At 47.1% G+C, this 27,822-nt stretch overlaps 1 protein-coding gene across 2 annotated transcripts in view; it reads right to left on the bottom strand.

The window, feature by feature from the left end:
• The window catches only part of GAREM1 (GRB2 associated regulator of MAPK1 subtype 1), a 153,247-nt gene extending 131,598 nt beyond the window's left edge, over positions 1-21,649 (bottom strand). For both annotated transcript variants that reach the window (XM_070421213.1, XM_070421214.1), the window contains exon 1: positions 21,173-21,649. In XM_070421213.1, coding sequence (XP_070277314.1) covers positions 21,173-21,293 — 121 coding nt within the window. In that variant the 5' untranslated portion in view covers positions 21,294-21,649. The remainder of the gene's footprint in view (positions 1-21,172) is intronic.
• Positions 21,650-27,822: the final 6,173 nt, after the last annotated feature.

The following is a 27,822-nucleotide window of genomic DNA, read 5'->3' as shown; positions in this document are numbered from 1 at the left end:
GAAATATTCTAATGCAAAATGAACCATCTTACTATAGCATAACAAAGTATTTCCACCTCCTAAAAGTAGTTTAAAATCCCTACAGTAAATTCCAAACATTTAATTAGCATGTGTACTAATCTTAGAATCAAATCACATGGATTCATTTTTCTAGGAAAAATCATGAGACCACAGTAGCATGATAGAAATTACTCTCACAAATCATCATTTCAGTAGCAAAACCATGTTATCCCAGGAAATGCCATGTTGAGATAAAAAAACGCATGTTGTTAATCAAGAGAATTGCTCTAAATGTTAACGGATGCTCTACCACGAGGGGACCACAGCCTTCAGATTTATTCAAATAACAGATGGAGACATTGCTGTGCAGGAAAAAAAATCTCAAAAGTCGTAAATACAGGAGTAATTATTCCTTTCAAAATACGGAGAAGGTTGACTACCAACACACAGTAAGTGGCTACACCAAAATAGCCTCTCCAGTTCTCAGAGACTTCCTCAGAGTGTGTATTTTGTATAACACACACACACACACATACACACACACACGTGCACAATAAAATTATTCAAAGTTATTTTAGAATCCAAAGTTACCCACTGCAACAAAAATTTTATTTTGGGAACCAAAGCAACTGAGATGTTCATTTTCACATTATTTCATGCAGTCACACCCTCACAGTATATCCATTTCACATACAAACAGGACGTCCATGTAACGCATTGCCCGAACCAGGACTCCTCAGAGCATGAGCGAAGGCACTGCTATTGATTCTGCAGGGACAAGAGGGGCCGATGGGGACTTTGCCCAGATGAAACTGGGATCCTCACAGAAGGACACACATTCCAAAAGGCTCCTGCATTTCCCAAATTCACACGCAGGCCAAGAAGGAACTGGGGTGGAGACCCGTGTCTGACTGGGGCCCCAAAGACTAACAATTTCCAAAACAAAAAACAAGCAAACAAAAAGCCCAGAGGAAGGCGATCCATATGGTCCCCGGGCTTCCGTCTTCCACCCGCCGCTACACCTGGGAGCTCATCAGATGACTCGTCTGAGGCTTCCGGAATGATGATCATTGCTTCCACCTCAAATTGCACTTCCTCAAATCCCCGTACCATTCCTGTAATTGTCAGGTACGGACACGTGGGAGTCAAATTTTCAAAACACACGGATGATGAAACTCAATGAAGTGCAGAACGAAAACAGAAAAATCCTGCCCTGATGTGTCACCAAGCCATCTCCCCACGGGAACGGGCCGCAGGGTCTCCTTGAGGGCTGGGTGCTGTGTGCATCATCCCAGCAGGCTCCACTGCACAGCCATCAAAGGCCCCGATTGTGCGGCTGCAGAGAGAGCACCAAGCCCCTGCGACTTCGCTGCTTGTAAGACTCTATAAGCTGTTCCTGCGACAAGCACACACAAACAGCAGCCACACTGCTCCCCTCGGCTCGGCAGCACCCGTCACCGCCTAATTGACATGCAGTAGGAAGCGGGGAGTGGGTTTCTGGCCGTTCATTTATATCTACTCCACAAGTCATTCCTGCATGTTTGAAGCCACAGAATCTCTGAATATGCACTACCGAATGGAAGTGTTCTTTCTGGTTGCCATGTCCTATGGACGCCTCGAAGAAGAAGAAATCCGTTAACTTGGCTATCTCAGAACCGTCAATGAAATTCTCCATGTTCAAAATGTACTTTTGCATATTTTAAAAGCTGATTCAACAAAACGATTCATCGAATACATTTTTAAGTCATAGTCCTACTGGTATTATCATATACCCTGCTCTCCATATTCTAAAAAATAGTTTCTTTGACTTTATAGAAAAGTAAACGTTTTAAAAGAGGACATATAAACATATTAATGCAGCTTTTCCCTTTCTTATCGTATTGCTGTACAACTAGACTTGCTTTACAGAAAAGCAATCGATGATTACTAGTACCTCTCAGGACTGGTATAGACTCAGTTCTCTTTTTAAATCTCTCAAATCTACTGTAACAGTTGTAAAAAGTGACAGTTAGTAATAAAAGATACAGCATTTAATTTTAAATTTCTTGAGGACAGGGGCCTAATGTTTTTTGCTCTTCCCACTTGCTTTATAGATGGCAGGCATGTTCTCCAACTGCTATTTTTATTTCCACAGACCAGGGGTGGGGAACATCCGGCCCTTAGGCTGTGTAAGGCCCTCGAAACCATTTGGTCTGGCCCTGCCAAGGCATTAGGGGTGAGTTAATTAGATGTTTGGCCAAATCCTGCAGGCTACTTTTTAAGTTGATCATTCTGTATGGCCCGAGAATGATGTTATAAATATCCACATGGCCCTTAGCAGGAAAAAGTTTCCCACCCCTGCTCTAGACTGTTCCTGTGACACTGATAAAAGGTCTGTGGGCGATAAAGAGACCACATCATTTAGAAATGATGTTGTTGAAATTCATTCTATGTGGTGACTGAGTGGCTTCCCTTTCCCTATTCTACGCTATGCGTGTCGCACAGACAATGCAGTTTGCATTGATCAGCTATGCTGAGAGGACACTGGAGATCCTGCCTAAGATGAAAGTTAAGCCATTTCACACAGAGACAAGGATACAAATCATAAAGAACCACAACATTGTCTGTCTACAGGGGTTTACGTTGGGATCTCTCTTGCCCCATTTTCAAAGAGCTAGCTACCACTCATCAGACCACTGCTAAGTGAGTGTCGGGGAGCCCGGCCTGTGTCCACCTTAGTTTACCAGCTTCTGTGGACATCTCTGCTTCCATCCGCGTAAACAAACGACACTTCTCCCAAAGAGAACGGGGCAAGAACAGCCGGCTCAGAGCAAGGGTGAGTCCAGAGATGAAGAATTTAGGCGGAGTGGGCTCCACAACCTGTGCCCCCAGGACTTAATTCTGTTGCTGATGCACAGAGGCAGCGTAGATCCGTGAGGACACGGGGGGACTGTCTTCCAAAATAAAACTTCATTTACTTACACAGGCATCGTCATGTTTACCATCACTGCTCCTGTGATGCTGCAAAACCGCCTTCAAAGAAATAATGGTGACACGCGCTCAAGCAGGTTTGTTTTTCATTTTCCTGATAAGTGCATCATCTTGAAGGGAGGAGAGGTTATTTTGGGTAATCGCATATCTCCACGAGAAAAGTTTAAAAAGTGAGACCCTGGTGGAGGTTGGGTAGGCAAAAGCGCAAGAACCTTTTAAGAGGAAGGGGACTAGAAAAAGCATGTCTCATTATGTACGCACACTGGCCAATGGGGAGAAGAACTATTAACCACCGCCCGCTGCCAGTAACTGGAGCTGTAACAAGAATATCATTTACAGCAAGGTTAACCTTGTGAAGCACAGCCAGTCAGAAGATTTCATAAGGTATTCTAATTTTCTGAGCACTCAGCAATCCAAGTATCAATCAACTTATGACTGGTCTTCAATTCAAACTACAATGGCTATTCTTAGCAATACTTTTTCTTCCCAGCTGGGTCAGAAAATTGGCTGAAATCCTACTGCAAAATCTAAAGGCACCTTTTAAATGATTAAACACGAGTCAGCGATTTGGGAGTCTGAAAAAGCTAAATCCCGTTTAAGTGATTAATTCCACCCCTATGCCAACAGTTACTTAAAATTATTTAAAAGTCTATAATAAGCTACTAAAAAAAATATGGCCTCGGGGTTGCCATATTTGTAACCACAAACTATTAACCTTGACTTTTTACCATCATTAGAACAGGTTCTATTCCCCCCCTGATCAAAGTTATCCACTCCTGTGGCTTGTTTTATGACCATTACCTTGAAACCTTCCCATACTATTTCTCTAGTCTTGAATGCTCTTGAGACACAAACCCAGATTCCCAATATCTTCTCAACTGAATTTCCCTGAAATATTTCAGGTTCAACATCACAGATGAACATGCTGCTTTCCCACACCTCCACCACCACCACCATCAGCAGTGGAGTCATGGGGAGACTCCATATGGAAAGACGACAGATCTCTACCCTCTTGAGAGTTAGGTGCGGCCATGGGATTGGCTGATAACAAGGAAATGTTAGAGGGATGCTGGGTGCATCACTTCTGGGCACAAGCCGGAAGGAGCCAGTGTGTGATCTGCCATGTTCTTTCTCCTGCCTCAGCACATGTGGCAGCATAAACCGGGCCTACAGGCCTGGGTCCTGCGGTGAGGACGGTGGCCTGGGGCAGACCCCCCCACACACACACACGCCAACTCGTGATAAACACATAGGAGCACCAGGCACACATGCACCTCCACTGCTGAAAGTACTGACACTGTGGAGGTGTCACCACAGCCTCTCCAGCGAATGCACCGCCACCACCTGGACTCTTACCTCCAGCGGCATCAGCACCGGAGCCAGTAGCCCCAGAACTACGGCCGCTGCCCTCTTTCTCATGCCCCACGCTCAAGCATGAGTCCTGGGAGTCTCACCTTCAAAATACTTCCCATTCCCCCCTCCTCCATATTCCCACGTATCTAGTTTGGCCTAGAGGCCATCTTTCTTCTGGATTATAACCCTACAGTTTCCAAATAGTTGTGGTTCTATAATCCCAAATTTTTTCCTGCTGGAAATGATCGTTCAAAATGACACCAGAACGATCCTTTTAGAGCTGCGGTTCTCAACCTGTGGGACGCGACCCCTTTGGGGGTCGAACGACCCTTTCACAGGGGTCGCCTATGACCATCGGAAAACACATATATAATTACATATTGTTTTTGTCATTAATCACTATGCTTTAATTATGTTCAACTTGTAACAATGAAAATACATCCTGCATATTAGATATTTATATGACGATTCGTCACAGTAGCAACATTACAGTTATGAAGTAGCAACGGAAATAATTTTATGGTTGGGGGTCACCACAACATGAGGAACTGTATTAAAGGGCCGTGGCATTAGGAAGGTCGAGAACCGCTGTTCTAGAGACTAAATCTGATTGGGCCTTTCCCATACTTAAAGCAATCAACACCCCCTCGGGGTTCGCATCCGTGAGCATTTGAGGAGCGTTGGTCACAGGCCCTGTGCTAGGCCTTCCAGCGGCCAAGACGAGTCATTTGTCTGCACGCCGGTCTTCAATGTGTGATGTGGCCACGGAACTATTTGCAGACTCTGCTGCTCAAAAGTAGTATTTTGTAAAATGTTTAAGTCTGTGAAATAATTGATTCTTAAAATAAAAACTGGAGTGGACTCAAGTTTCCCTATGAAAATGTGGTCTCTCACTCAAATTCTAAGAGGAGAGAGAGAGAGAGAGAGAGAGAATGAATCATTAGCTGAGAGGACGTGCACAAGGTCCAAAGAGTGTACACTGAGCCCCTTGGGAGACTGGTACTGACACGAGTAGCTTACCTGTTATCAGAACACACATCATTGCACCTCATCATGCACTAATTTTCACAAAATCTGGGACACCAGTGGGCTGTGTTAAGGCACCATCTGTCATTTGCCTCTTGAAGTGGGGGTGGGGGAGGAAAGCCACCAGTGTGGCCACAGGATGAAGGTCAGACTTCAGCACGTTACAGCTCTTCTGGATCTGCTCCCAGTGTGCCTTTGGCATCCTCTCCTCTCGCCCCTCAGGACCTCTGTTCAGTACCTTCCCATCAAGAGCAGAATCTCCCTCTTCCCAACCCTCCCCAGCTCCTCGCTCCTCAAGAACGAGCTTGGTCGTCGGTGCCTGTTTCCTGTGGGACCTGCTCAAGAGCTCTGGGTGGTATCCACTGGCCTTCGAATAAAGCTCTTCCATGCCTATTACTCAGTCATCGTCACCTAAAACCTGCCTACGCAGTGGGCCCCTGGCATCTATTCAACTGTAGGCCAGCAAAAAGTGTGTGTCTGTTTACATGTATGTGTGTGCTTCTGTGCATGTGTGTCTCTGTATGTGCAGTACTTTCCTATGGCTGCCATAGTAAGCTTCCATAAACCGAGTGGCTTAAACCAACAGGAACTGGTTCTCTCACACACGGTGCTGGAGGCCCAAAGACCAAACTCGAGCCACCAGCAGGCCTGGGCTTCCTTGAAAGACCCAGGGGAGACTCGGCCTGCCTCTCCCAGCTTCTGGTGGCTCAGGGAGACCTTGGCCTTGGGCTGGATCCCTCCAATCTCAGCCTCCTGTCTCAAATCTCCCTCCGCCTTTTTCCTCTTCGAAGGACACTTGTCATTGGATTTAGAGCCCACTTAGAGCCATCTGTGGGGGAGGGGGAGGGATTCCCCAAGCAGGGAACTTATATGCACATATGCAAAACCCAGGGACACAGACAACAGTGTGGGAGGCCTGGAAGGGGGTGGGGGGTGGGGGGGGAGGGGGTCAATGTGGAGAAAGCAAAGGGGACATCGGTAACACTTCCAACAATACAGATAAATGGAAAAGGCTGTTCATGACATCTCCAAGACCCCTTTTCCAGATAAGGTGACAACCTTCCAGCCATTTGGACACAGACACACTTTTTTGGGAGCCACTATTCGACCACTACACTGTGAATGTGTGTGTACTAAAGAGCCCCTAAGTCAGGCTCCATGGGACACCCATGTGTTGCTCAGGGACAGTCTGGAAGCTGTGTTGGATGCTGGAAACATGATGATGAACACGGAAGACACAGTCCCTGCTCTCAAAGTCGGAGTCTACTGGAGGTACAGACACCAAGCTGCTCTTTAAAGGGGGGAAGGGAGCAGGAGGAGATCACAGCACAGGCGTCCTGACAGGGAACCTCCCCTTCTCTTTTGTTGAATTTAAACGTAGCCCTGACATCTTCTCAACCAGACGAATCGTTCAGAGAACAGCCCTTCATGTTCAGTTTTGATGGTCTCCCCCTCCGCTGCTCTGGGGCATCCACGGACAGTCCTCGCTTCCCACGTGTGCTCTGCACGTTAAATGATCTGCCCCAGAGGCACTCCGAGGAGGGACCACCGTTCCTGTAATTCAGGATGCCATCGCTTGCAACATGATCGTTATTTCACCACGACCAAGAAAAATAAGTCCAGTTGATTCAACTAGGGCATGGCGTTCGTTATGACGTGTCCCAATTCCAGAGAATTTAAAATGTGCACCTTAGAATCAGTGAAACATGTTCATTTCCATTTGAAAATATATTCTCATTTTTTTGTATTTTTTCCCTTTATTGATTAAGATATTACAAATGTGTCCTTATCCCCGCAATGTCCCCTCATCCCCCCAGTCCTGCCCTCACCCTCACCCCCTGTTGTCCACATCCATCGCTAAATATATTCTCATGGCCCATCAGCTGTGCCCTAGCTGGTTTACTCAGTGGTTAGAGCGTCAGCACAAGGAACAAAGGGTCATAGGTTTGATTCTGGTCCAGGGCACAGACCTCGGTTGCAGGCTCGACCCCCTGCCCCAGTCGGGGCACGTGTGGGAGGCAACCAATCGATGTGCCTCTTTCACGTCGATGTTTCTCTCTCTGTCTCTCCCTCGCCCTTCCACTCTCTCTAAAAATCTTTGGGGAAATATCCTTGTATGATATTTCAACAGCTTGTGACTACACGGTGCAACCAAATCCCAGCAACATTTTACCGCTGAGCTGGCTTCCCCCAGCCTCAGAATAATTCTCACTTCTTCCCATGAGGTCAGTGTAGCTACACAGAATTCAGTAAGTCCTAAATATGACATGTATAGGGGCCTCTTCCAGGCTTGAGATCATCTGAGGAGTCAGAGATGGGAAGAGCTCGGAAACTCTGAGCTGCAGCAGCAGGGGTGGCTGCTGGACGGTCACTGCTCTCCTTGTCCAGGACTTGCTGGCAGGTCCGAGGGCGAAGCATGGACTGTGCACCTGTGGACGGGGTGGGCCTGCAGTACTTGAGAGATAAGCGGGGGATCCGAGACCCTGGGGCGAAGTATTCAGACGAGCTTCTGATCCATCCAGGGGACACCCGGACCCTGTGCAGGGCCCACGGCAAGAGGAGGGAGCGAGCCAGCTCCTGGGGGCTGAGAAGGACAGATCTAAGGAGAAGTGAAACAACTTTTCCACACGCCCGACTCCAACCTAATACAGTTCCTCATCAAATGCAGGGTTGTGATCCAGTTGTAGTTTGACACAAGCTTCATGGAGTAAAGAAATGTCCCAGAGAAGAGTGGACGCTGTGCGTTCTCTCCTCTCCCCATTTCACCTCTACTTAGGCACACAATCTGGGCTTTGACGTGGAGACCTAAGGTCCACGTTGTCCGATGTTTTTACTAAAAAGATTGAACGTTGGTCCTTGCATGTGGAATTAAGAGGAACCAGGAAGACAATGTCACCAAAGACTTTTGGGGTGGTAAGAAAAAAGTAAGAGACATTTACTCTAGGTCTTTAAAAACAACCCATTGGGTGTCATTAGGGAATTTTTAAAGCAATGGACACATGCATGTTATGAATAGTATGTTAAAGTGTGCCCGTCATCCAAAAAATAACGGGGAAATGCCCTTTCAGTTAAAGGAGTCCAAAGTTAAGTGCAACTTGCAAATGCTTCCTGAATTCTGAAAGGCTCTCTTACACACACACACACACACACACACACACACACACACACACACGGCAGCTCAGAGAAGTATCATTTTAAAACAAATTCTTCCCTGGAGAGAACTTATTGCCAAAGCATCTGGACTGAGCTTCCAGGAGGCATTTAACAAGTTACTATCATTTCCCAGGCTCAACAGGGAGGCACTGGCTTTCAAATGAATTAAAATTTCTCCAGAAGAACACATCTCAGGCCTCCTATAGCCATTGGGGGTGAGGCAGGAAGTAAATCGAGATTAGAGACTACTCAGTCACCACTCTGGGGAATAAAGAATTGTTTTCAAATTTAATTAGCCATTTGTGTTCTTTGATCATAGCCCAAGACAGGTGTGGCTGAAGTGTTACGAAGCAAAATAAATTCGACAAAAATAGTTCAATCCAGTAGTCGAGCATCCTTTTGAATAAGTGGGCTGGCACAACAGCAGTCTGGAAGAAAATGAAATTCTTACATCATATGCAAACATTAATTCCAGGTGGATTAAAGGCTTAAATTCAAAAACCTTCCTAGAATATCTAAGAGAATACATGTACAACCTAGGGATCAGGGAGATATTTCTTAGCCAAGAGTGAAAACACAGGGAAAAGAGGCTTGTCTATCCATGTCAAAATGGAAAACTCTGAAATGGATAAATATAATATAAATAAAGCCAACAGATAAGATAAATATAAATAAGGAAAAATATCTCTGTAATATATAAATAGCATCTAGAAATTGGCAAGAATAAGTATAACAGAAAAACCAGCAAAAAAGTATAAGTTTGCAGAAGAGCAGTCTAAATACTAAACAAACATAAAAAGGGCACAAAATCACTAATAGCCAGGAAAATGCAAATTAACATAGCAATTTTTTCTTTTTAACTTTAGAATACCCAATGTTAACACGGATTTGGGGAGACAATATTCTCCTACATCAGTGGTTGGCAAACCACGGCTCGCGAGCCACATGCGGCTCTTTGGCCCCTTGATGAGGATTAATGAGAGAGAGAGAGAGAGAGAGAGAGAGAGAGGAGACTGGGGGGAAGGGCTTCTTTGCCACTAAAAGATAATCTTAAAGCCATCTAGTACTTTACTATCAGCAACTGTCACCTCAGCCCTCTGATAAATACTATTTAAAGTCCTCAGGTGCCAAGTTGGTAAAGGAATACGTATTTTATTCCCCATCCATCACAGCCCATACAAAGAAAGAAAGTTAAACTACACTTCTCTTCTCTTTGGGTTTCTTCCTCATAGCCATGACACTGACGTTGACATTTACAGAGCTATTCAACAGAAGAAATGAAATGATGTTCAAACTATCATGTTTGTTTCTCTCCAGTCTGAAAGCTACCTGTGAATCTCTATCATTATTCTCTCACCCATATTCTAAGCTTCAACAGGCTCTCAAGTCCATCTCTTCCAAGAGAACAGGAATTCGTGCACAAAACTCTAATGGCACAGCATGTAGCACTGAAGAGTTCGTTATGGGTTACATGTAAAAAAAATTAAAAATGTTTTTATAACCCAGGCTGGTGTGGTTAAGTGGATAGAGTCTAGGCCCATGTCCCGAAGGGTTGCAGGTTCGATCCCTGGCCCTGGTCAGGGCAAGTGTGGGAAGCAACCGATCGATGTGTCTCTCTCATATCTGGTCTCTCTTTCTCCCCTCTCCCTTCCCATATCCCTCCCTCTCTCCTCACTCTCTTCCACTCTCTCTAAAAATCAGTGGAAAAAATATCCTTGGGTGAGGATTACAAAAAAGTTTTTTATGAACTTGTCAATTTATTTTTATTCTTTAAAACCAAAAAGTGATGACCCTGGTTTATCAGCTTAGTTTCACGCGATGCATAGGAATTGATCAGCAACGACGTGTCTGTGGGGACCTCCCCGTGACTTGAACTCAAATACTTTATAGTTGTGAATACTCAACACAGTTTACCAAGACTGGCATGAGGTTATTTTGTTTTCCACAGTGGAAGGGGATTCCTTCTTTCAGAGGACTGGCCACCACTTCCATCCCATATCAGGTTGGCAGAGAAAATAGATTAATCACAATCATTCAATCTCAGACACAGAGGTAATACCTAGGTATGAATAGCAACTGAAGAATAACAGAATGGAAGTTTAAAAAGAGTAACCGCACATGAAACCTGGAGATCCTGTATTACTATCCTGCATAAAACCATGAAGAAGGACACTTGGATTTCATTTTTATTGAAAAACAACTCTACCAAAAAATTGAACCAAGGGCTCAGAAAATTCACAAAAAATATAACAACATTACTGATGCTATTCTAGTAATCAAAGAAATACGAATTGGAATAAGTGTCCATTGTTAAAATGTCTAAATTAGCAAAGACTATCTAACACCTATGATATCTAATGATATACTAAGTAATGGGCTTTACTCATTCACTGGTAATGGTACACACTTTCCTGGGTACAAGTGAGCAATACCTATCGACAATCGAAAAATAATAAATGTTAAATAATATCTCCATTTCCAGGAACCCCAAGCAATGAAATGATGTGAAATTGACAAATTTAGCTACAAAGACATCCTCAAAAACATGACACTCCAAACAACCAAATGTCTAACAACTGGAAAATCATCAGGCAAATAATGGTTTATTGGTAATAAAATAATCCCACTCACTCATGACAGTTTTATTTTCAGAGAATATTAATAAGGAAGGAAGATGCTGATGAAGTCATGTGAAATTTAAAGACAGTGTTATGTATAGTTTGGTGCCACTTTTAGGCATAGTCTCCATTTACATGCCATGCACGCACAACAGGGCAACGTTAACAATGGTTATATCACAAGTCATATAAAAGCACGCTCGCCAATAAAGAATGCGAGGAGTGCCTTACAACAATAATTCCTACAAGTGCACGCCTCTTCCTGGCTTCCTGGTAAAGTACTTCCACCTCTGAGAAAGGGCCTCTTCAGGAGAACCACTCAAGCTGCTCGCTCATGCTCGGGGACGAAGAGAGGAAAGAAAGTTGGGGCAAGAAGTTCATACTCTCTGTTCTGCTAAAGCAAAACAAGCCAGTCAGAGAAAGATAAGTACCACACGATCTCACTCATACGTGGAATCTAGTGAACAACATAAACTGAGGAACAAAATAGATCCGGAGACACAGAAGCAAGGAACAGACTGTCGAACCTCAGAGGGAAGTCAGGGGAGGGTGGGTGGGAAGAGATGAACCAATGAAGTTGTCTGCATAGATGCATAACCGGTGGACACAGACAATGGGATGGTGAGGGCCGGGGGGGGCGGGGGGCTGGAAGGGGTTAATGGGAGGAAAAGGGGGCATATGTAATACTTTCAACACTAAAGATTAAAATAAAAAGAAGTTCACACTCTCATGGCTGAGGAAGAACCCGAGCAAAGACATGCCGAGGAATCAGGGGCTGATACATGACTATTTTAGTGAGTTTTGAACAGGAAAAAAAAGTGAAGGCATCAAAGCAAAAAGGTGAGTGGCAGAGGCCGTTAGGTGGCTCTGAATATCCAATGCTCTCTCCTCCCGCAGCAAGAGTGCCTGGGCAGAGCGCCCAGATAAGAGACTTCAGATCCTTGCCTTCCTGCCCATTAGGGGTGTGTAATTCCTGCCCAATGAGATGTGTGTGATGTGCAGTGTAGAACTGGTGGCGAGATGCATCCCTTTGCCTTTCCTGCTGCCTGGGATGCAGACGTGAAGGCTGGAGCTCCAGCAGCCACTCAGGACCAGGAGGAGAAACCTAAGTGCTGAGGATGACAGAGCAGAAACGCACGAGCAATCTGTCCTCGAGTCTGTGGCTCTGCAGGTCAGTCCTGGACGCTGCCCCTTCAGACTTCCTTCATGTGGAGAAGGAAGAAGGCTCTGTGTGGTAAGCATAAGCCCCTTTTTGGGGGGAGGGGGTCCTGAAGGAACCTTGGCTGATGCACCTGGCCACAATGAGCTTGTGAACAGTTCTCCTCTCAGCGGCTCCCTTCCTCCTAACAGACCAAAAGATGGGACAAAAATAAAAGGGGGAAAATAACAGCGGAAAATCTGCATAGAGCTCGATGCTACTTGGAGTGCGGGAAACGAGTTAAGTCGGCTCGCGTGAATTGCGCGTACTCCGCGGGAGCCGTCTTTTAACTCTGTTCATATAGATTTGCGGTGGAGTGCGGGAAACGTGTAAACTCGGGCCGATTGTAACTGCGTATTACCAAATATTTGTTTGTAATCCACCCTTTTGGTGGATGGAACAAAACCAAAAGACAGAGCCATCTTATATTTTGGCGGGAAATTCACCCGCACTCCAAGTGTTAAAAAGAGAATCTAAACCTTCGAGAGCTCTCTCTCATGACACGTCACTCATTAAATTGTTTTTAACCTGGGTCTGGCGCTTGACTGGTTTTGTGGGTCAGTGGTCCAAGGTAGAAATGGACCTTGCGTTATTGTAAATGTCAGACTGAAGTGGGAGATCCTGGCAGGTAAGCTGCTGAGCTCCAGGAATGACAATGGAAGAGATGTGGGTTCCTGGACGCCAACCACCCCTCGCCCAGCGCTGCGGAAGGAAGAGAGGAGCTCGAAGGAACCCTCAGCCAGGAACAGCCCCGCACACATGGGGGCCTGGGCCAGGCCAGGGGGCTTCCTCGGCATTTCATTAACCTGTGTGTTTTTGTTTTGTTTTGTTTTTTTAATGGATGACAGGACCTGTTCTAACCAGGGCTTCCTCATTACCCACAAGTAACAGATCATGTTTAAAAATAGAAAAGTAAACATTTACCCTTTTCTGGTTCCTTTTGATATTTGAACCTAGTTCCCCGCCAGAAGGAAAAGACGGTCCACGTGAACTAATCACCAAGAGCAAACCTTCATGCCTGCCACCGTCAGCCTGGCACTGAGAACACAGTCATCGTAAAAAACTCTGGACGCTTTCCTGTGCTGAGTGGATGCCCAGGGATGCAGGCGTAAGCACGGCTCACAGACCACTGCATTCCCTCCTCAGCCATAACCAGACTTCGTCGTAACTCACTGCAGATGTTCAAAATTAACCCGAATAACACATCCCGTAACTGTAAGACTTCACGTGGCATCTTAAAAGCCATAAACAGGTAATTATTAAACAACCGTTATGCCGCCCAAGCCCACGTGTATTTAAACACTTCAAACCAGGTTTAAGAGTGAGCATCGTCAGTCAGAAAGACTGGCCCTGTAATTAACTAATTCACCCTGGGGACCGGAAAGGGGCGCCGGACCCCGCTCTGTCCTTCTGTCACTGTGCGCAACGCTCCTGCAACGGCAGACGAGGAAGCGCAGTGTCTGGGAGTGAGACACCGAGGTTTCAAGTCCATCCTGGGCTATTCTAGGAAGATGACAAATGTACCAAATTAGCCGTTGTAGTGTCGTAATGCTATTTAAACCAAGTGGCTTGCTTTGCTTAGAAGGAAAATCCTTGGTGGCCTGAGAAGATGAGACAAGGATAGCTCAGTGGTTAGCTGAGCAGCCAATCAGGCCCTTCCGTTATTGCAGTAAGAGTTGACGAGTTCCAAAGATTTATGGCATGCTAGGCCATATGAGGTTAAACATTCAATGACATAGCTATGTGTCATGTGTAAAGGCGGCATCTTGTTTTAAAATTGAAAGAACTAGCAAGGAAGCAAAAAAATCCAAAAGTAAGTTGTAGTTTCTAGAAATAATTTATTTAAAGCATTGATAACTAATGACCCTCAGAATCATTATTTCATCATGATAGCCCATCTTCCCTACTCTGTTTTTCCTACTGCTAATTCTAGGGCCCACTGTCTTAGTTCCAATGCATATGTGTAAGAGTATAATGACGGTCTCAACTGAAACAGAAGTGAAATTCAACTTCAGACTTGTGGAGGTCACAGATAGCTTCAGTAATATATTTTGGGCCTTAAAAATTTTAATACTGAAATTTGCTCGCTCATTTATCTATTACATGCTTATCAAGTGCCTTCTACATACGAAAATATTTTAGTGGCTATTTTATGTGTTGTCAAGTATGAGAGACGAATACATAACCCAGCAATGAAAGTTATTTTCAGGCTGCATATAAGAGTGGTGCTCTTACGATCGACAGCCCTGCTAAGGACAAGGACTTTATGAGTTTTCCTAGAACTGCAGCTCAGTAAGTGAAAAGACAGATAGCTCAGGAATCTCAAACCGAAGTAAAAGAGTTTACAAGCTGGTCTACTAGAGCTTGCTGTTTCACTAAGGCAGCCAAACGCACAAAAGAGACCAACATCCTCTCCCTTAAACTATGATGCGGTCCATCACAACGGTTGGGGTGGCTTTCCTCTTACAGGTGACCTGGGCATCTCAAGATTTTTACTGGCCATGTAGCTACTCATTGAAGACTTTCAAAGCAGCCATCTTACTTGAAAAGCAAAAGGCGCTATGTCCAACTCTTGTCCGGTGGGCCTAAACGTTTATCACCATCCACTGTCCTCTCCAGGGTCCTCTTCTACTCTTTCTTCATAATTTTTAGGCACAGACCATGGAATAGGTGATAGATAACTAGAGGAGAGTCAAAGTATAGAAAAGAATATTGAAGAAACTTGAATAAGTGTAACATGAGAGTAGGCACTCTTCTCCTCCTGACAGTTACGGAAGCATAGGTGCTCAGGAAATCCCCGATGCAGGAGAAGTAGCAGTGAGTGCGTGCCACAAAGATCCCAGCGACTTGGAAGCATTTGATCAGAATTGCAGGCAATTCCGGATTACGTTCAGAGTTCCTTTCCCAACTTCTCGCTCTGGTTCCTCCCGGGCTCAATCTTGGGTGAGTTAGTTATTAACACTTTCTCTCTGATGAAGACCTTACACCACTTTTTTTTTTTTTTTTTTAACAACTTGTGGGTTACTAGATCCATAACCTAGAATACTCAAAAGGAAATAGACTCCCATTACCCAGAGCATTTCCCTCAGTTTCTTTAACTATATAAGGACAATAAAATCTATGATCAGTGGACTTCAGCCTAAGCAGTGGTCGGCAAACTCATTAGTCAACAGAGCCAAATATCAACAGTACAACGATTGAAATTTCTTTTGAGAGCCAAATTTTTTAAACTTAAACTATATAGGTAGGTACATGGTTATTAACTTATTTAGGGTGCTCCTAAGGCTTAGAAAGAGCCACACTCAAGGGGCCAAAGAGCCGCATGAGGCTCGCAAGCCGCAGTTTGTCAACCATGGGAAAGGATACACCGTGAAGCCCGCCCCCAGCTGGCCGGCACCTCCACTAGACCAACCTTATACATGCATATCACTCTGCAGCACACGTCATTTCACCTCCAGGAATACATTTAATTATCAGAGTAGGGAGATACGCAAAAATATAAGCTCCGAGGCCAGCGGCTTTGTCTTGGTTTGTTCAGGGTGTAGTCCCAATACCTATCACAAGACTTGACACATGGGAGGGGCTTAATAAATAAATATCAGCTGCTTGAATAAACAACTAGTGAATAACTATGAGCTACACGGGCAAAGTACAATGCTTGTCCATTTCTTCTGCATGAAAAAAAACAACCAATCAAAGGGATGAAGAGACCTGTCCATGGCAATGCCTGTAACTGAACACAGGGTCTCTAGGTTCCAAATCCTTTCAACGATCACCTCTGTCACCATGGGCACTGGTACCCTCTTACGACAGAGAGGGCCAAGGGAAATGAAGCTACACACAAGCATAGAGCACCTTCCCGGAGCAAGATTTACACTAAGTTACTTTAGGAAAAAATATTACCCATACATACATGTACAGGTATCTAGAATAATAAAAGCGTAATATGCTAATTAGACCGGATGTCCTTTCAGATGACCTTCCCGACGAAGCCAGGGCTGCGAGGGAAACCCGGGGTCCTGGGTGCCAGAGGGAAGCCGGTGCTGGCAGCCGGGGGAAGGAAGGCCTACTTGTGTATGAATTTTGTGCATCGGGCCTCTAGTATACAATAACATCAACCGCGGAGCAGACTTAGAGAACTTACATTAATTTCAAAGATAAAACATGGATCTAAACACTCCTCCGGTATCTGCAAACAGCTGCTTGGAGCCTCTCTTTGGTCTGAGTGTCCATGTTCCTGCCTTCGTGGCCCTCCAGGCACTTGAGTGGTAAAGTGAGAGAAGTGGGCAGCACCAGGCCAGGGCTCCCAGTCCCAGCACAGCTGGGGCTCAGAATCCGCTGAGTCCCCCCCCCCCCCCCCCCCCCCCCCGCGCAGCTGGACGGCAGAGCTTGCTGCTGATCCGCCTGAACAGCTGCCTCCGACCCCTGCCTCCTCTCTCTCCTGGGTCCAGCCTGGGTCTCCTTCCCTCTCAGCCAACAGGACCACAGCCCATCTTTCGGCTCCAGACTAGCGTTCCTGGAACTGGGACACGTGTCTGGGTCAGCTAGCAGGTCTCAGGGGTTCCCCTCACACCTGGAAGAGAATCGATTTCCAGATCCCCCAGCTCCCAAAGGGCTGTCTTCTCTAAAAAGTGATCGATCTGCCTGGGACAGGACAGAAGCCGTCTTTCAACACCTCCCGTCCGCGCAGCCTCCCCCCACTTCACAAAAGTCCTGCACTTGCTTCACCTTCCTGGATCTTTCCAGCCGGCAGGGTGTAAAGGCCTCAGGGCGAGGAGAAGAGGAACCCATAAAACACGCTAATGGGAGAGGTGAGTCTCCTATCTGGGTAACAACGGCCTTTGAAAGTCAGGTAATTTCCAAGTCCTTGTTTTAAACAGCCTGAAACATAAGTACCAAGAGCCCTATCTATGGTCAGAAGTAACACAAAACACTGGGTTTGAATTTATATACTTTTTTTTATTGTTACAGAAAGTATCACAGAATGATCACGACACTTTTAAACATAAAAATATGCCAGAAATCATACAATCTATAAAACCTTGGGGTAGAATTCTGTAGGAGGAAGGGAAATATAAATTTACGGAGAAAAACGAAAGGTGTCAAATTTTTAACTGTTGAAGAATTTATTCATGCATTTTTTTTAAAAAAATGGTTGATACCTAGAATCAAATATAGGTCCTATTAGAATTTTTAAATTGGTGTAACAATTTAATTTAAAAGGTCAGTATTTACCATATGCTGCAAATTACATTCTTTCAACCGTTTAAATTTAGGATGAAGACTTTCAGGAATTAGCTTAACAATGTGCTTAGGGAATAGAGTTTTACAGGATCTTGAGGAGCACGGGGAGCAAGTCAGCTGGAAGAACACTCCTCCAGCCCAAGCCTCTCAGACGAAATATGGAAGGGACAGAGAAGGGCGGTTCCCCACCTACACAGTTCTGAGCATTTGCTGACCCTGGTCCTACTACAGCCAAGTTCCTTAAATATCTGCTCTTCATGGCATCTCTGGCCAGGGCCAGCCCCTGGCTGCTGAGCTGTGTCTCACTCCTCACCAGAATCACCAGAGTCCTTTTCTCTGAGTTCTTGAGAAAGATTCACGAGGCAATACCCATAAAAGCTCCCTAATTTTGTATTGATCTTATCAGACGATGACAAGTTTCGCCACTGGGGACGTAACAGCGAATGCATCTATCTGACTGGCGTTGCATGAGTGACAGGCATAATGCACAGACTGGAGGCGTGTTACTGAGTATGTAGTTAATAGTCTAAGTGTGGCAAAGGTATGGAGGAATGACCTCGACACACGGACATACCCTAGGCCTCAGCCTCCACTTTTTTCCTTCTGTCTCTGATTTCATACTCTCTTCCTCCCCGCGGCCCCTTCCCTCTCTCCAGCCACTCCTTTGGGAAGCAGAAAGTTGTCTACACATGATGGATGGGGCCAGCACTTAATTCGGTGTCTACACTGTTTTAAAAATATTGACTTTCCGGGCCTCGGGCTCTGCGAGAGACAGTGGGGCTATTTAGAGCAGATGGGAGCCCTCCTCTAAACCTGCTCCCCGTTCGTCTGTGGAGGTGGGATTCTGAGGTGAACGGCCTGTCTTGAGTCCAAAGGCCAGCTGGAATCCCCCGTCAACATATCCCAGGTATGTCATTCCTCTGAATCTCAGGTTCTCACAGTCCTTAAAATCGGGTTGCTGAGGACTTCAGACAATATACATCAAGCACCTAGAAATGTACCCCCACATAGCAGGCATTCAAGAGTCAACAGTTATGAAATCAGATGTTTAACGTTCTTTAATGATTGCCTAAAAATTAGCCAATAGTTTTCTCTTGGCAAAATGTCAACTAGTGCCATGTTTTTCAATTTCTTACAAGTGATTTGGAAAATGACTACCTTTCTCGTCTAAGTATAGGGTGTGTGTGTGTGTGTGTGTGTGTGTGTGTGTGTAAAATGTACCTGCGGTACTAAAACTGGCGAAAGGACAGACGCAGAGCGAGGACCGCATGAAGCGGAAGATTCCCCATACATTCCCCATGCAGCACTTATAAATATGGCTGCATGTCCTAAGCATGTTCTAAGCATTGTTATGAAGGAAACACGTTTAAAAATAAGCCTGGGATCTACGATCGCCTCTTTAAAGTTTATCCAAATGTAATGGGTAAGCCAGCACGTTCCCCCATCAAGCAAGCCAAGTTTTTGTTCAAGATACTTAACAATTCTTGTGTTGGTGTGAGTGTCACCTTTAGTCTCTCAATCAATGTGACAATGTGTGTGTATCGGGGACTTGGAAAGGATTCACATGCTTATTCCGCAAGGCAGGACTATATCCTAACCCAAACTTATGGACTCATGTGCATTAACTGCACCACAACTTATAATCGTGAAGAATACAGCAGCTTGCTGACCACAATAGGGGACTAGGTTGCATGGTATAGTCATCCCCCTGGATATTACGCAGCTATGAAAAACAAAAGAAAAAATGTTTAAATAAGACATTTAAGCGACAGAAGCAAGGCATAAAGCAGTATTTCGCGTTGATTCCAAAGTTGTGTGCGCCACTGTGATTCTCAAGCGGTAATAAGAGACTCACAATAAAAGAACTGGAACTCCACACAGCGATCACAATCCGCTCCCCAGCTTGAAAGGGCACAGTGTTGGGCTGGCTACCCACGTCCAGATTTTTAAAAGCAGTGTGGGATGAGCACACTGCTGATTCAGAGCCTTTTTCTGAATGGCGGGGACGGGAGAGTGGAGAAGAAAGCGGAAAGTTATGCTGGCAGCTGGTACGCAGCCTCCCGAAACTTTCCGTTTAATGGGGCTTTTTGGGAAACTTTCCCACCCCACGCCCCAGTGCTCTCTGCCTCACTAAGAAGTTTGGGGGGAGTGTCAGAGCTGAGACAAGGCTGGAAAAGGTGAACAGGACTCACAGACGCCCACTCGACACAATTTTGCACAGGCAAAGAGGAAATGAAACACTGAGCGTGCACACACACACACACACACACACACACATGATCCAGACCTGCAGATAAACACTGAAAGCACACAACCCCTTCCCACCCCCACTCGAAGCAGAAATATCTGAAAACACTGCCCGTCCCTTCCCGGGTGGATCTGTACTTCATTATCGTTTTAAAACTCCCACTCCACTCCCAATGCCCACCAGGACCCCCGCCAACCCAGCAGGGCCAGCAAGCAGGCCCAGGCTGTCGTCCAGCTTCCTGAACTTTTCCTCCAGTTACTTTCCACATCAGAGCTTCAAAGGTCTCACCTAACCCCGCAGACGAGGAACAGGAGAAAAGGGCCTCTGCCCATTCACACGCCTCCCTCCGGTTACACACTCGGGGACGCCAGAGGAGAGGGAGCCACCCAGCTCCTGGAGACGTGCGATGACACCTTCCTGCTCAGAGCTCCTCTAGCCTGGCCCGCGTGACCTTCCACAGCAGCCCGGGCCCAGGTGCTCCCGCTGCAAACAGTCCGCAAGGGGATGGAGCCAAAGTCAACCGCAGTCATTGTGAACACACAGGAGGAGACAAGACACACCACCTCGCGGGCCACTGCTCTCCAGCCGGCCTGCTTGCCCGCATGCACATCCAGCTACTGGTATGCAGATGCCACTGCAGACCAACAGCTGGCGGGGGGGGGGGGGGGGGGGGGGGGGGGGGGGGGCTGTCTGCTTAGTTGCCGGTGGTCAGTTTAAAGAAATACCTACACGCGTTGCTTAGTTCCTAGCTCAGGTGCCATCTACACAGGTCCCGGTGACTTAAATAATTATTTCCAGGCTGGAAACGCGCTAATAATTAACCCGAAGCATACCGTCACTTCTGCCGAAAACATGTCCTACCCCCGGCGCGAAAGGACTTCCAATTCGGCCCAACAGAACAGCCAGGCGGCAATAAAAGGCCTCTGAGAAGTGGGGTCCCTTTCCATGGGTCACCCCGGAGCCTTTGCCCCTTAAATCTGCTGCTCCTTGTGGGGGCGAGGGGGCGGGGGGAGAGAGCACCCCAAATACGGACGCCCCCCGGAGCACGAATATTTGGTAAGAAAGTTGCCTAAGAGACCTCGTCCGGGTTCCCCAGGTGGAGGAATTCTTGCAGGCGGCCGGCAGGGACGGCTCGCTCGCCTCCAGGGTGACCGTGTGCGGAGGCTTCCCCGGTGCCGGCTTGTTCATTGCCCGGCAAGGGCTCTGCTGCCCCGTCTCCCGGCGGCTGGGGGACCGGGAGCGCCGCGCCAGGGCTGCGGCACCGCCGGGCCAACTCCAGCGCCGGGCGGGCAGCCCCCGCCCCACCGGGCGCCCCCCTCCCGGCCCCCGCGCCGCCCGCCCCGCGCCCCCGGCCGCACTCACCGCTGTCCAGCCGCGCGATCTGGGGCAGCCGGTAGGTGCTGACCAGCAGGTCGAGCGGCACGGCCACCGAGCTCCACTTCACATCCTGGAGGCTGCAGCCCAGCGCGGGCGCCGGGTCCATCTTCCCCGCCTCCTGCCCCGCGCGCCCGCCGCCACCCGCACCGCCGCCGCTGGCGCTCGAGGTCTGGGCGCGGAGGCGCCGGGCACCCCGGCCGCTGGCACCGGGGCGGCGGGAAGGAGGGGCTCAGCGGCCGCGGCGGGGCATGGCGGGGCGCCCCGCGTGCCCTCGAGCCCGGAGATCCCTGGCGGCTGCCCCGCGGCGGGCGGCGATGGCCGGGGTGGCCGCGGCGGCGCGCGCTCCGCCTCCTCCGGCCCCGGGTCTGCGACTGCGGCGGCCGCCGGCTCGCCTCCTCCTCGGCCCCCGCCTTCCCTCCGCTTCGAGCGAGTGAGGAGGAGCCGAGGGTCCGAGAAGCGCCATAGCAGCGCTCCCAGCACCGACTGATCGCCAAGGTGCGAGCAACGCCTGCGCGGCCCAGGCGCCGCCTCCGCGCCCGCCTCCCGCCCCGCCTCCCGGCCCCGCTTCCCGGCCGCCCCGCCTCCCGGCCCGGCCCCGGCGGGCGCTCCGCAAGCTGGGCTCTCGCTCCCCCGTCCGACCGCTCGGGGCCCTGCAGCCTCTGGGTGCGCCGCGCGCCCCGCTCCTCGCGGAGCCGCCGGAGCGATGCTCAGGGGTCACCGCGTCCCGGCGCCGGGCGCCTCGGCTCCTGGAGTCGCGAAGGCGGGGCCGAAAGGGACCGACTGGGATGCCCACCTCCTGAGAGGCCGCCGGGGCCAGCGCGCAGCAGCGCTCCCGTCCCCCACCCTGCAGCTCTGCACCCCGGGCTGAGGGTGCATCCGGCCAAGTGAGATGGGCTGCTGCGAGGATGAAAGAGGCCGAGGCCGGGAGGGAGGAGATGAAGGAGCGGTACCCACCTAGGGGAGGGTGACCCTCCTGTTAGTACCTCCCTTGTCCGAGCCAGCTCCTGGGGACCGGGGCAGGAGGCGCCCCGGGAAAGGGCAGAGAGGGAGCCCCTGGGGCCAGCGGTGGTCACACCCTTTCCCCACTCACTCCTCCTCCCATCTTTTCTTTTTATATATATTGTTATTGATTTCCGAGAGGAAGGGAGAGGGAGGAAGAGAGAGAGAGAGAGAGAGAGAGAGAGAGAGAGACATCAATGATGAGAATCATTGATCGGCTGCCTCCTGCAGGCCCCGCACTGGGATGGAGCCCAGAACCGGGCATGGGCCCTGACCAGGAATCGAACCCTGACCTCCTGGTTCATAGGTCGATGCTCAACCATTGAGCCACCCCGGCCGGGCCGATTTTTTCTTGATACGTGGACCAAGACACTAGGTAGTCTGGCAATATTACACAACTGGTAGAAGGCCATGCTGGGACTCAAACCCACAATTCGCTTTCTGTGATCAATAATTCTCTGTTTCCCTCGACATTGAACATGGCCTGCTCACTGCAAAAGACAGCTCACAGTGTGAAGGTGGCTGTGCGACCGTTCCTTTGGGCACACCCTGACTTTTGTGTGCTAAACTTTTGTTTAACCTTATCTTACACTCGCAAAGGTGAGTGGCTGCTGGGTGAATGGGTGGCGCATCCATTCTTCCTATTTTCCAACGTGTGTTCAGGGTTCGGTGCACAACAGGGCACACCGAGCCCCTGTGTTGCCTGCCGGAGTGGACTTGCCATTCTGTGGCCGCTCAGGGGGCTCACTGAAGAGCCCACTCCCATTACCAATGGAAGAAGAACATGCCCACCTGTCTGGTCCTCTCGCTTCCAAGCATTGGCGATAATTTTCACAAAATTCTTTTGCTGAAAGTGTCGACCTCTGTGTCATGTTAATTTTTTTGGGAAAAAATTTAGTACATATTTTACTCACACTCATCTATAATAATAAAAGCGTAATATGCTAATTAGACCGGGCAACCTTCCAGACGACCTTCCAGATGAAGCTGTGGCTGCAGGGGCCAAGCCCCTTGCATGAATTTCATGCATCGGGCCTCTAGTAGTTCCATAAAGTTCTGAGATTTGCTCACCTAAATTTTTTTTAAAAAACCATAAGGAGCCAAACTCCAGCTAATTTTCATTCTATCTAAATAATTCATCATTTCTGGAAATAAAACTCAGACTCCAAAAACAATGTAGGAAACATTTTAAACTAAACAGGGTCAGGGGTCCTTCAATCAGTAAGTAGATCCTAAAACTTTATGTGGTAGATTGATTAAAAAAAATAATTTTCTGCTATTATTAAATCTTTAAAAGCTTCAGGGAATAGAAATAGTTCCATATCACAGAAAGATTGGTGACTTATGGCCTACAGACAAGATAAAAAGTATAAGTATTCATGCAACCAACTTTTTTAAACCAATAGCAGATTTACATTAACTTTGCTCTTATTACTGACCTGGCAGAAAAGGTTACATTTTAATTCTGAGTATTAAAGGGAAGAAATTTTAATGAGATACAGATTCTTATATAAATCTCATGTTCTGATGGAACTCTACAGAAAGATCTTAATTGTGAGATGGAGAGGGTTTGGTTAAACTGTAAAAAAACATCAGCAGAGAAGGGGAATTTTTTGGTCTGGTTGTATGCTGATGGAAGGATGTGGATAAGCCCAGGGGCGAATCAGGCATATGATACTATGGGCCTCCTGAGGGACCCTTCCCAGCCTCCTGATTGTGAAACTACTGTTTCTACACACACAACTTGTTGGTTCTCTGCATTATCAGTTTTGCAAGATAAAAATATTACATGTTGGCTTTCCTCATATCAGAGTGTCCTAGGTCACATCATGTGCTAGTGGTCAAGTGTTATAGCAAAGTTCACAACCCCGTTGTTTTTTGGGTTTTTAAATTCCTTTCCCTTTTGAGGACTTGCCACGCTGTTGCCGGGACTCACCTTAAAGTCACTCCCGGGCTAGAGCCGAGCCCAGTGTCCGTATCCTCCTTGTCCGTGGAATAGTGCAACTCTCTCCCCCCACAAAGATATTGGACACTAATAACTATTTATTAATATTAGCTATGATTTTGGCACTAATAAAAACAAAATTATTTTCTACCTGTGCTATCACATAAAATAGATAAATGTATTTTTTAAAATATTTTATTGATTTTTTACAGAGAGGAAGGGAGAGGGAGAGAGAGTTAGAAACATCGATCAGCTGCCTCCTGCACACTCCCTACTGGGCATGTGCCCACAACCAAGGTACATGCCCTCGACTGGAATTGAACCTGGGACCCTTCAGTCCGCAGGCCAACACTGCATCCGCTGAGCCAAACCAGTCAGGGCAATGTTTCTTTCCCATTGATGCTTCCCTTCCTTTCTCTCTGAAATCAACCTTTAAAAAAGAAATACACCAATTTGAAAATATTGACTACGTCTCAATTTATTTGGTACGTATCTAACTTAGGAGTTTTAGCAGGAAAAAAAAGAAAATACATATAATGCTTATTGGAACAGCAACCAAACCTACCCCATTGTCGAAGATTTTATCCTGGTAACTTATGCCCTTTCAAAAGAGCACCATATTATAGTCTATTTTTCAATTCATTTAAATTTTAAATGTACTCTGATTAATTGCTGTATAAATATTCATAGCTCACTTCCCACTCTTTGTTCATGTATCATCTATCTATCTATCTACTCATTCAATAAATATTTACTGAATACTGTGTGCCAGGTACCATTCAAGCCAATCGGGCTGGAAAGATGAGTTCTTGCTCTTAAGCCTTCATCTAGTGGGAACTCCAGAAACACAGTCAAGAAAGGTAATTATTACAATCCAGTGTGGTAAGGGTTAAAGATATGTGGTGATATTTTGAGACTGCAAAGGGAGCCTCTTACTTGGCAAGAAATTGAATGAGAACATTATAGACATCTTTGGAAAGATAGACAAGAAGAGAAGCATACAATAGAACAAGTCTGCCAAGACAGGACGCGGGGAGAAGCCTAGGAAACGAACACCAGGGGAAAGGAACGTGTAAGGATCAGTGTGAAGTCAAGAAGCAACATATCGCACGGGAGGAGCTATAATGAGCTTGGCTTTGCTGACTTTTGAGATTTGAGGTAGGGCCTGGCTGAGAGGAGGCTGGAGGGTTAGACAGGATTTAGGTCATGGAGAGATTTAACCATCCTATGAAAGAAACTGAACTCGATCTTAAAGGACTTGTACTAAATGACCGGTGACAGTAGTGATGGGAGCCACTGGGGAGTCTTAAGCAGGAATCTGTTAGTCGTGTTTGAATTTTGGGGAAAAAAAGTTTTGGAAAGAGTGCCCAAGAGAAATTTGAAGAGGTTACGATTGAAGAGACAAAAGACAAGCAGGAGGCAGTAGAAGAAGCTGGCGATAGGTCATCAGGGCTGAGCCAGGACATTGTATTTCCAGAGGTAAAAATAAGGGACAGATAGAAGATATTTATTAAAGAGGCAGAATTCTCAGAACTTGTTTATTGCTTCACTTCATGGAGTAAAACAACTCTCCAAAAATAATCATGAATCCATTGGACACCAAGCAGATCTAACTGTAGAATCCAGTCTGGGTAAGCATATGGTTAGTGCCCAGGGACAATTATGAGGAGTCAACAAGAAGTTTAAAATAAGAGTGCAATATTGCCTGGCTGGCATAGCTCAGTGGTTGAGCACCAACCTATGAACCAGGAGGTCACAGTTCCATTCCTGGGCAGGACACATGCCCAGGTGGGGGGGCTGGATCCCCAGTGTGAGGCATGCAGGAGGCAGCCAATCAATGACTCTCTCTCCTCATTGATGTTTGTTTTTAAATATATTTTATTGATTTTTTAGAGAGAGGAAGGGAGAGGGATAGAGAATTAGAAACATGAATGAGAAAGAAACATCGATCAGCCGCCTCTTGCACACCCCCTACTGGGGATGTGCCCGCAACCAAGGTACATGCCCTTGACCAGAATCGAACTTGGGACCCTTCAGTCCATAGGCCGACGCCCTATCCACTGAGCCAAACCGGTTAGGGCATCATTGATGTTTTTCTCTCTCCCTCTCCCTTCCTCTCTGAAATCAATAAAAATATATGTTAAAGAGTGCAATATTGAACTATCCAGTCTACTGGTTCGAGTGGAGATAAAGCAAAGACACCCAGAAGGGACAAAGTGAGTCTTTATTGACAATATCAACACTTAACAGATTCTAGCCGCATCGTTGATATCAGGCTGGTGTTATTAGAAAAGATTTTCTTTGCTCTGATGACATGCCGTGAGGGCCTGGGAATGATGATTCCTTTAACAGTTACGGGGAGGAAGAGACCAGTGACTATGTCAGGGGAAGAGAAAGGATTTGTTCCTCTTGGCCCATCGGGTGACATGAACTTCATGTTCGCATTGGTTCTTGTCCGCCAAGTCTCTCGGGCCCTCGGAGTGGCCCTGTGGGTGCTGCGCACATAGTGGTTTTGTCTTATAGTGAAGACACCCTGAGATTAGGGAGCCAAATCTTTACCAAGCAAAGCTGACCTCCCTGTTTCCCGGAAGGAGACGGTACTTTCATGACACTAAGCCTTCCCCAACTGGCCCTCTGCTCCCAAGGGAGACAGGATCTCCGCCTCCTATGGCTGTTCACTGTGCCAACATCCTCGAAACGATGGTCCAGAACAAAGGCTGCCCGTGTCGCCGCTCCCCACATGTGCAGGCGCGCTAGCGACGCGAGAGGACACCTCTTCCTGTGGACATACTTGACATCATGTATGTTTTTACTTCCAAGCTAGTGCCTTGCGTGCGACAGGTGCTAATAAATATTTGTCGAAATGATGATTTGAAGCCACATCCACAGCAGGGGCAGTTTAGAAGACACTCCCTAGAATTAGTGATAATAGGCCCGCACAAAGATTGCTTTCAACTCCTGCACCATGCATTTTAGATAAACAGTCTGGTTATAACTGTAACAGCTTTGAGAACAACAATGTGTATTAAACAGTCTTTGCTTCCTGGAGCCTAGAACAGAGCCTCGCACAGAAGCAGAGATAAACACAGATTTGAGAAATAAACTGAAACCTGTGGCAGATCACAGAGATCCAAAGGACGCCGGAGGAAGTCGCCTGGCCTTCAGCTCCCCACTGCTTCTCGGGAACAACGCCAGCAGATTTTATTCTCTCCCAACCACCTGAAGCCAGGAAGGTGAGAACCCCAGTTTCTGCTCAATGCTGGCAACGTGGCGGATCGCAAGAGCAGACTGCATGTCAAGGGTTTGAGGAAATGGGCTTCCTCATATCTTGTTGGTAGGAATGTAAATTGCTATAATCTTTACTTACATCTTTGGCCATTTTCCATGTAGCTTTAAGTGCCTACCCAGCAATTCCCTTTTGGAGAAACAGCCCTAAATAAATTAACTATAGAAAATAAGTTTTATACAAAAATATATTAAACCTAGAAATTTATTTGAAGATTCTTACTGAACCTAAGAAGGGGTTGTACCATGGACTTTTGCCATGAAGGTGAATCTCTGTAGAGAGCATGAAAGAAACTGCCAAGTCGTCCCTCCATTCCCCCCCTCGCCCTCCCCCGCCTCCCCAGAAGTCTTCTTTGCAGTAGTTTGCAGAGGCTCTGGAGCAGGGTGTGACATAACTTTCACGCAG

This window comes from Myotis yumanensis, unplaced genomic scaffold (assembly GCF_028538775.1).
Source record: "Myotis yumanensis isolate MYYU_CA2020_CCGP unplaced genomic scaffold, mMyoYum1.0.hap1 SCAF_7, whole genome shotgun sequence".
NCBI lineage: Eukaryota > Metazoa > Chordata > Mammalia > Chiroptera > Vespertilionidae > Myotis > Myotis yumanensis.
Note: the sequence above shows the minus strand (reverse complement) of the source record. Positions and strands in the feature narration are given on the sequence as shown.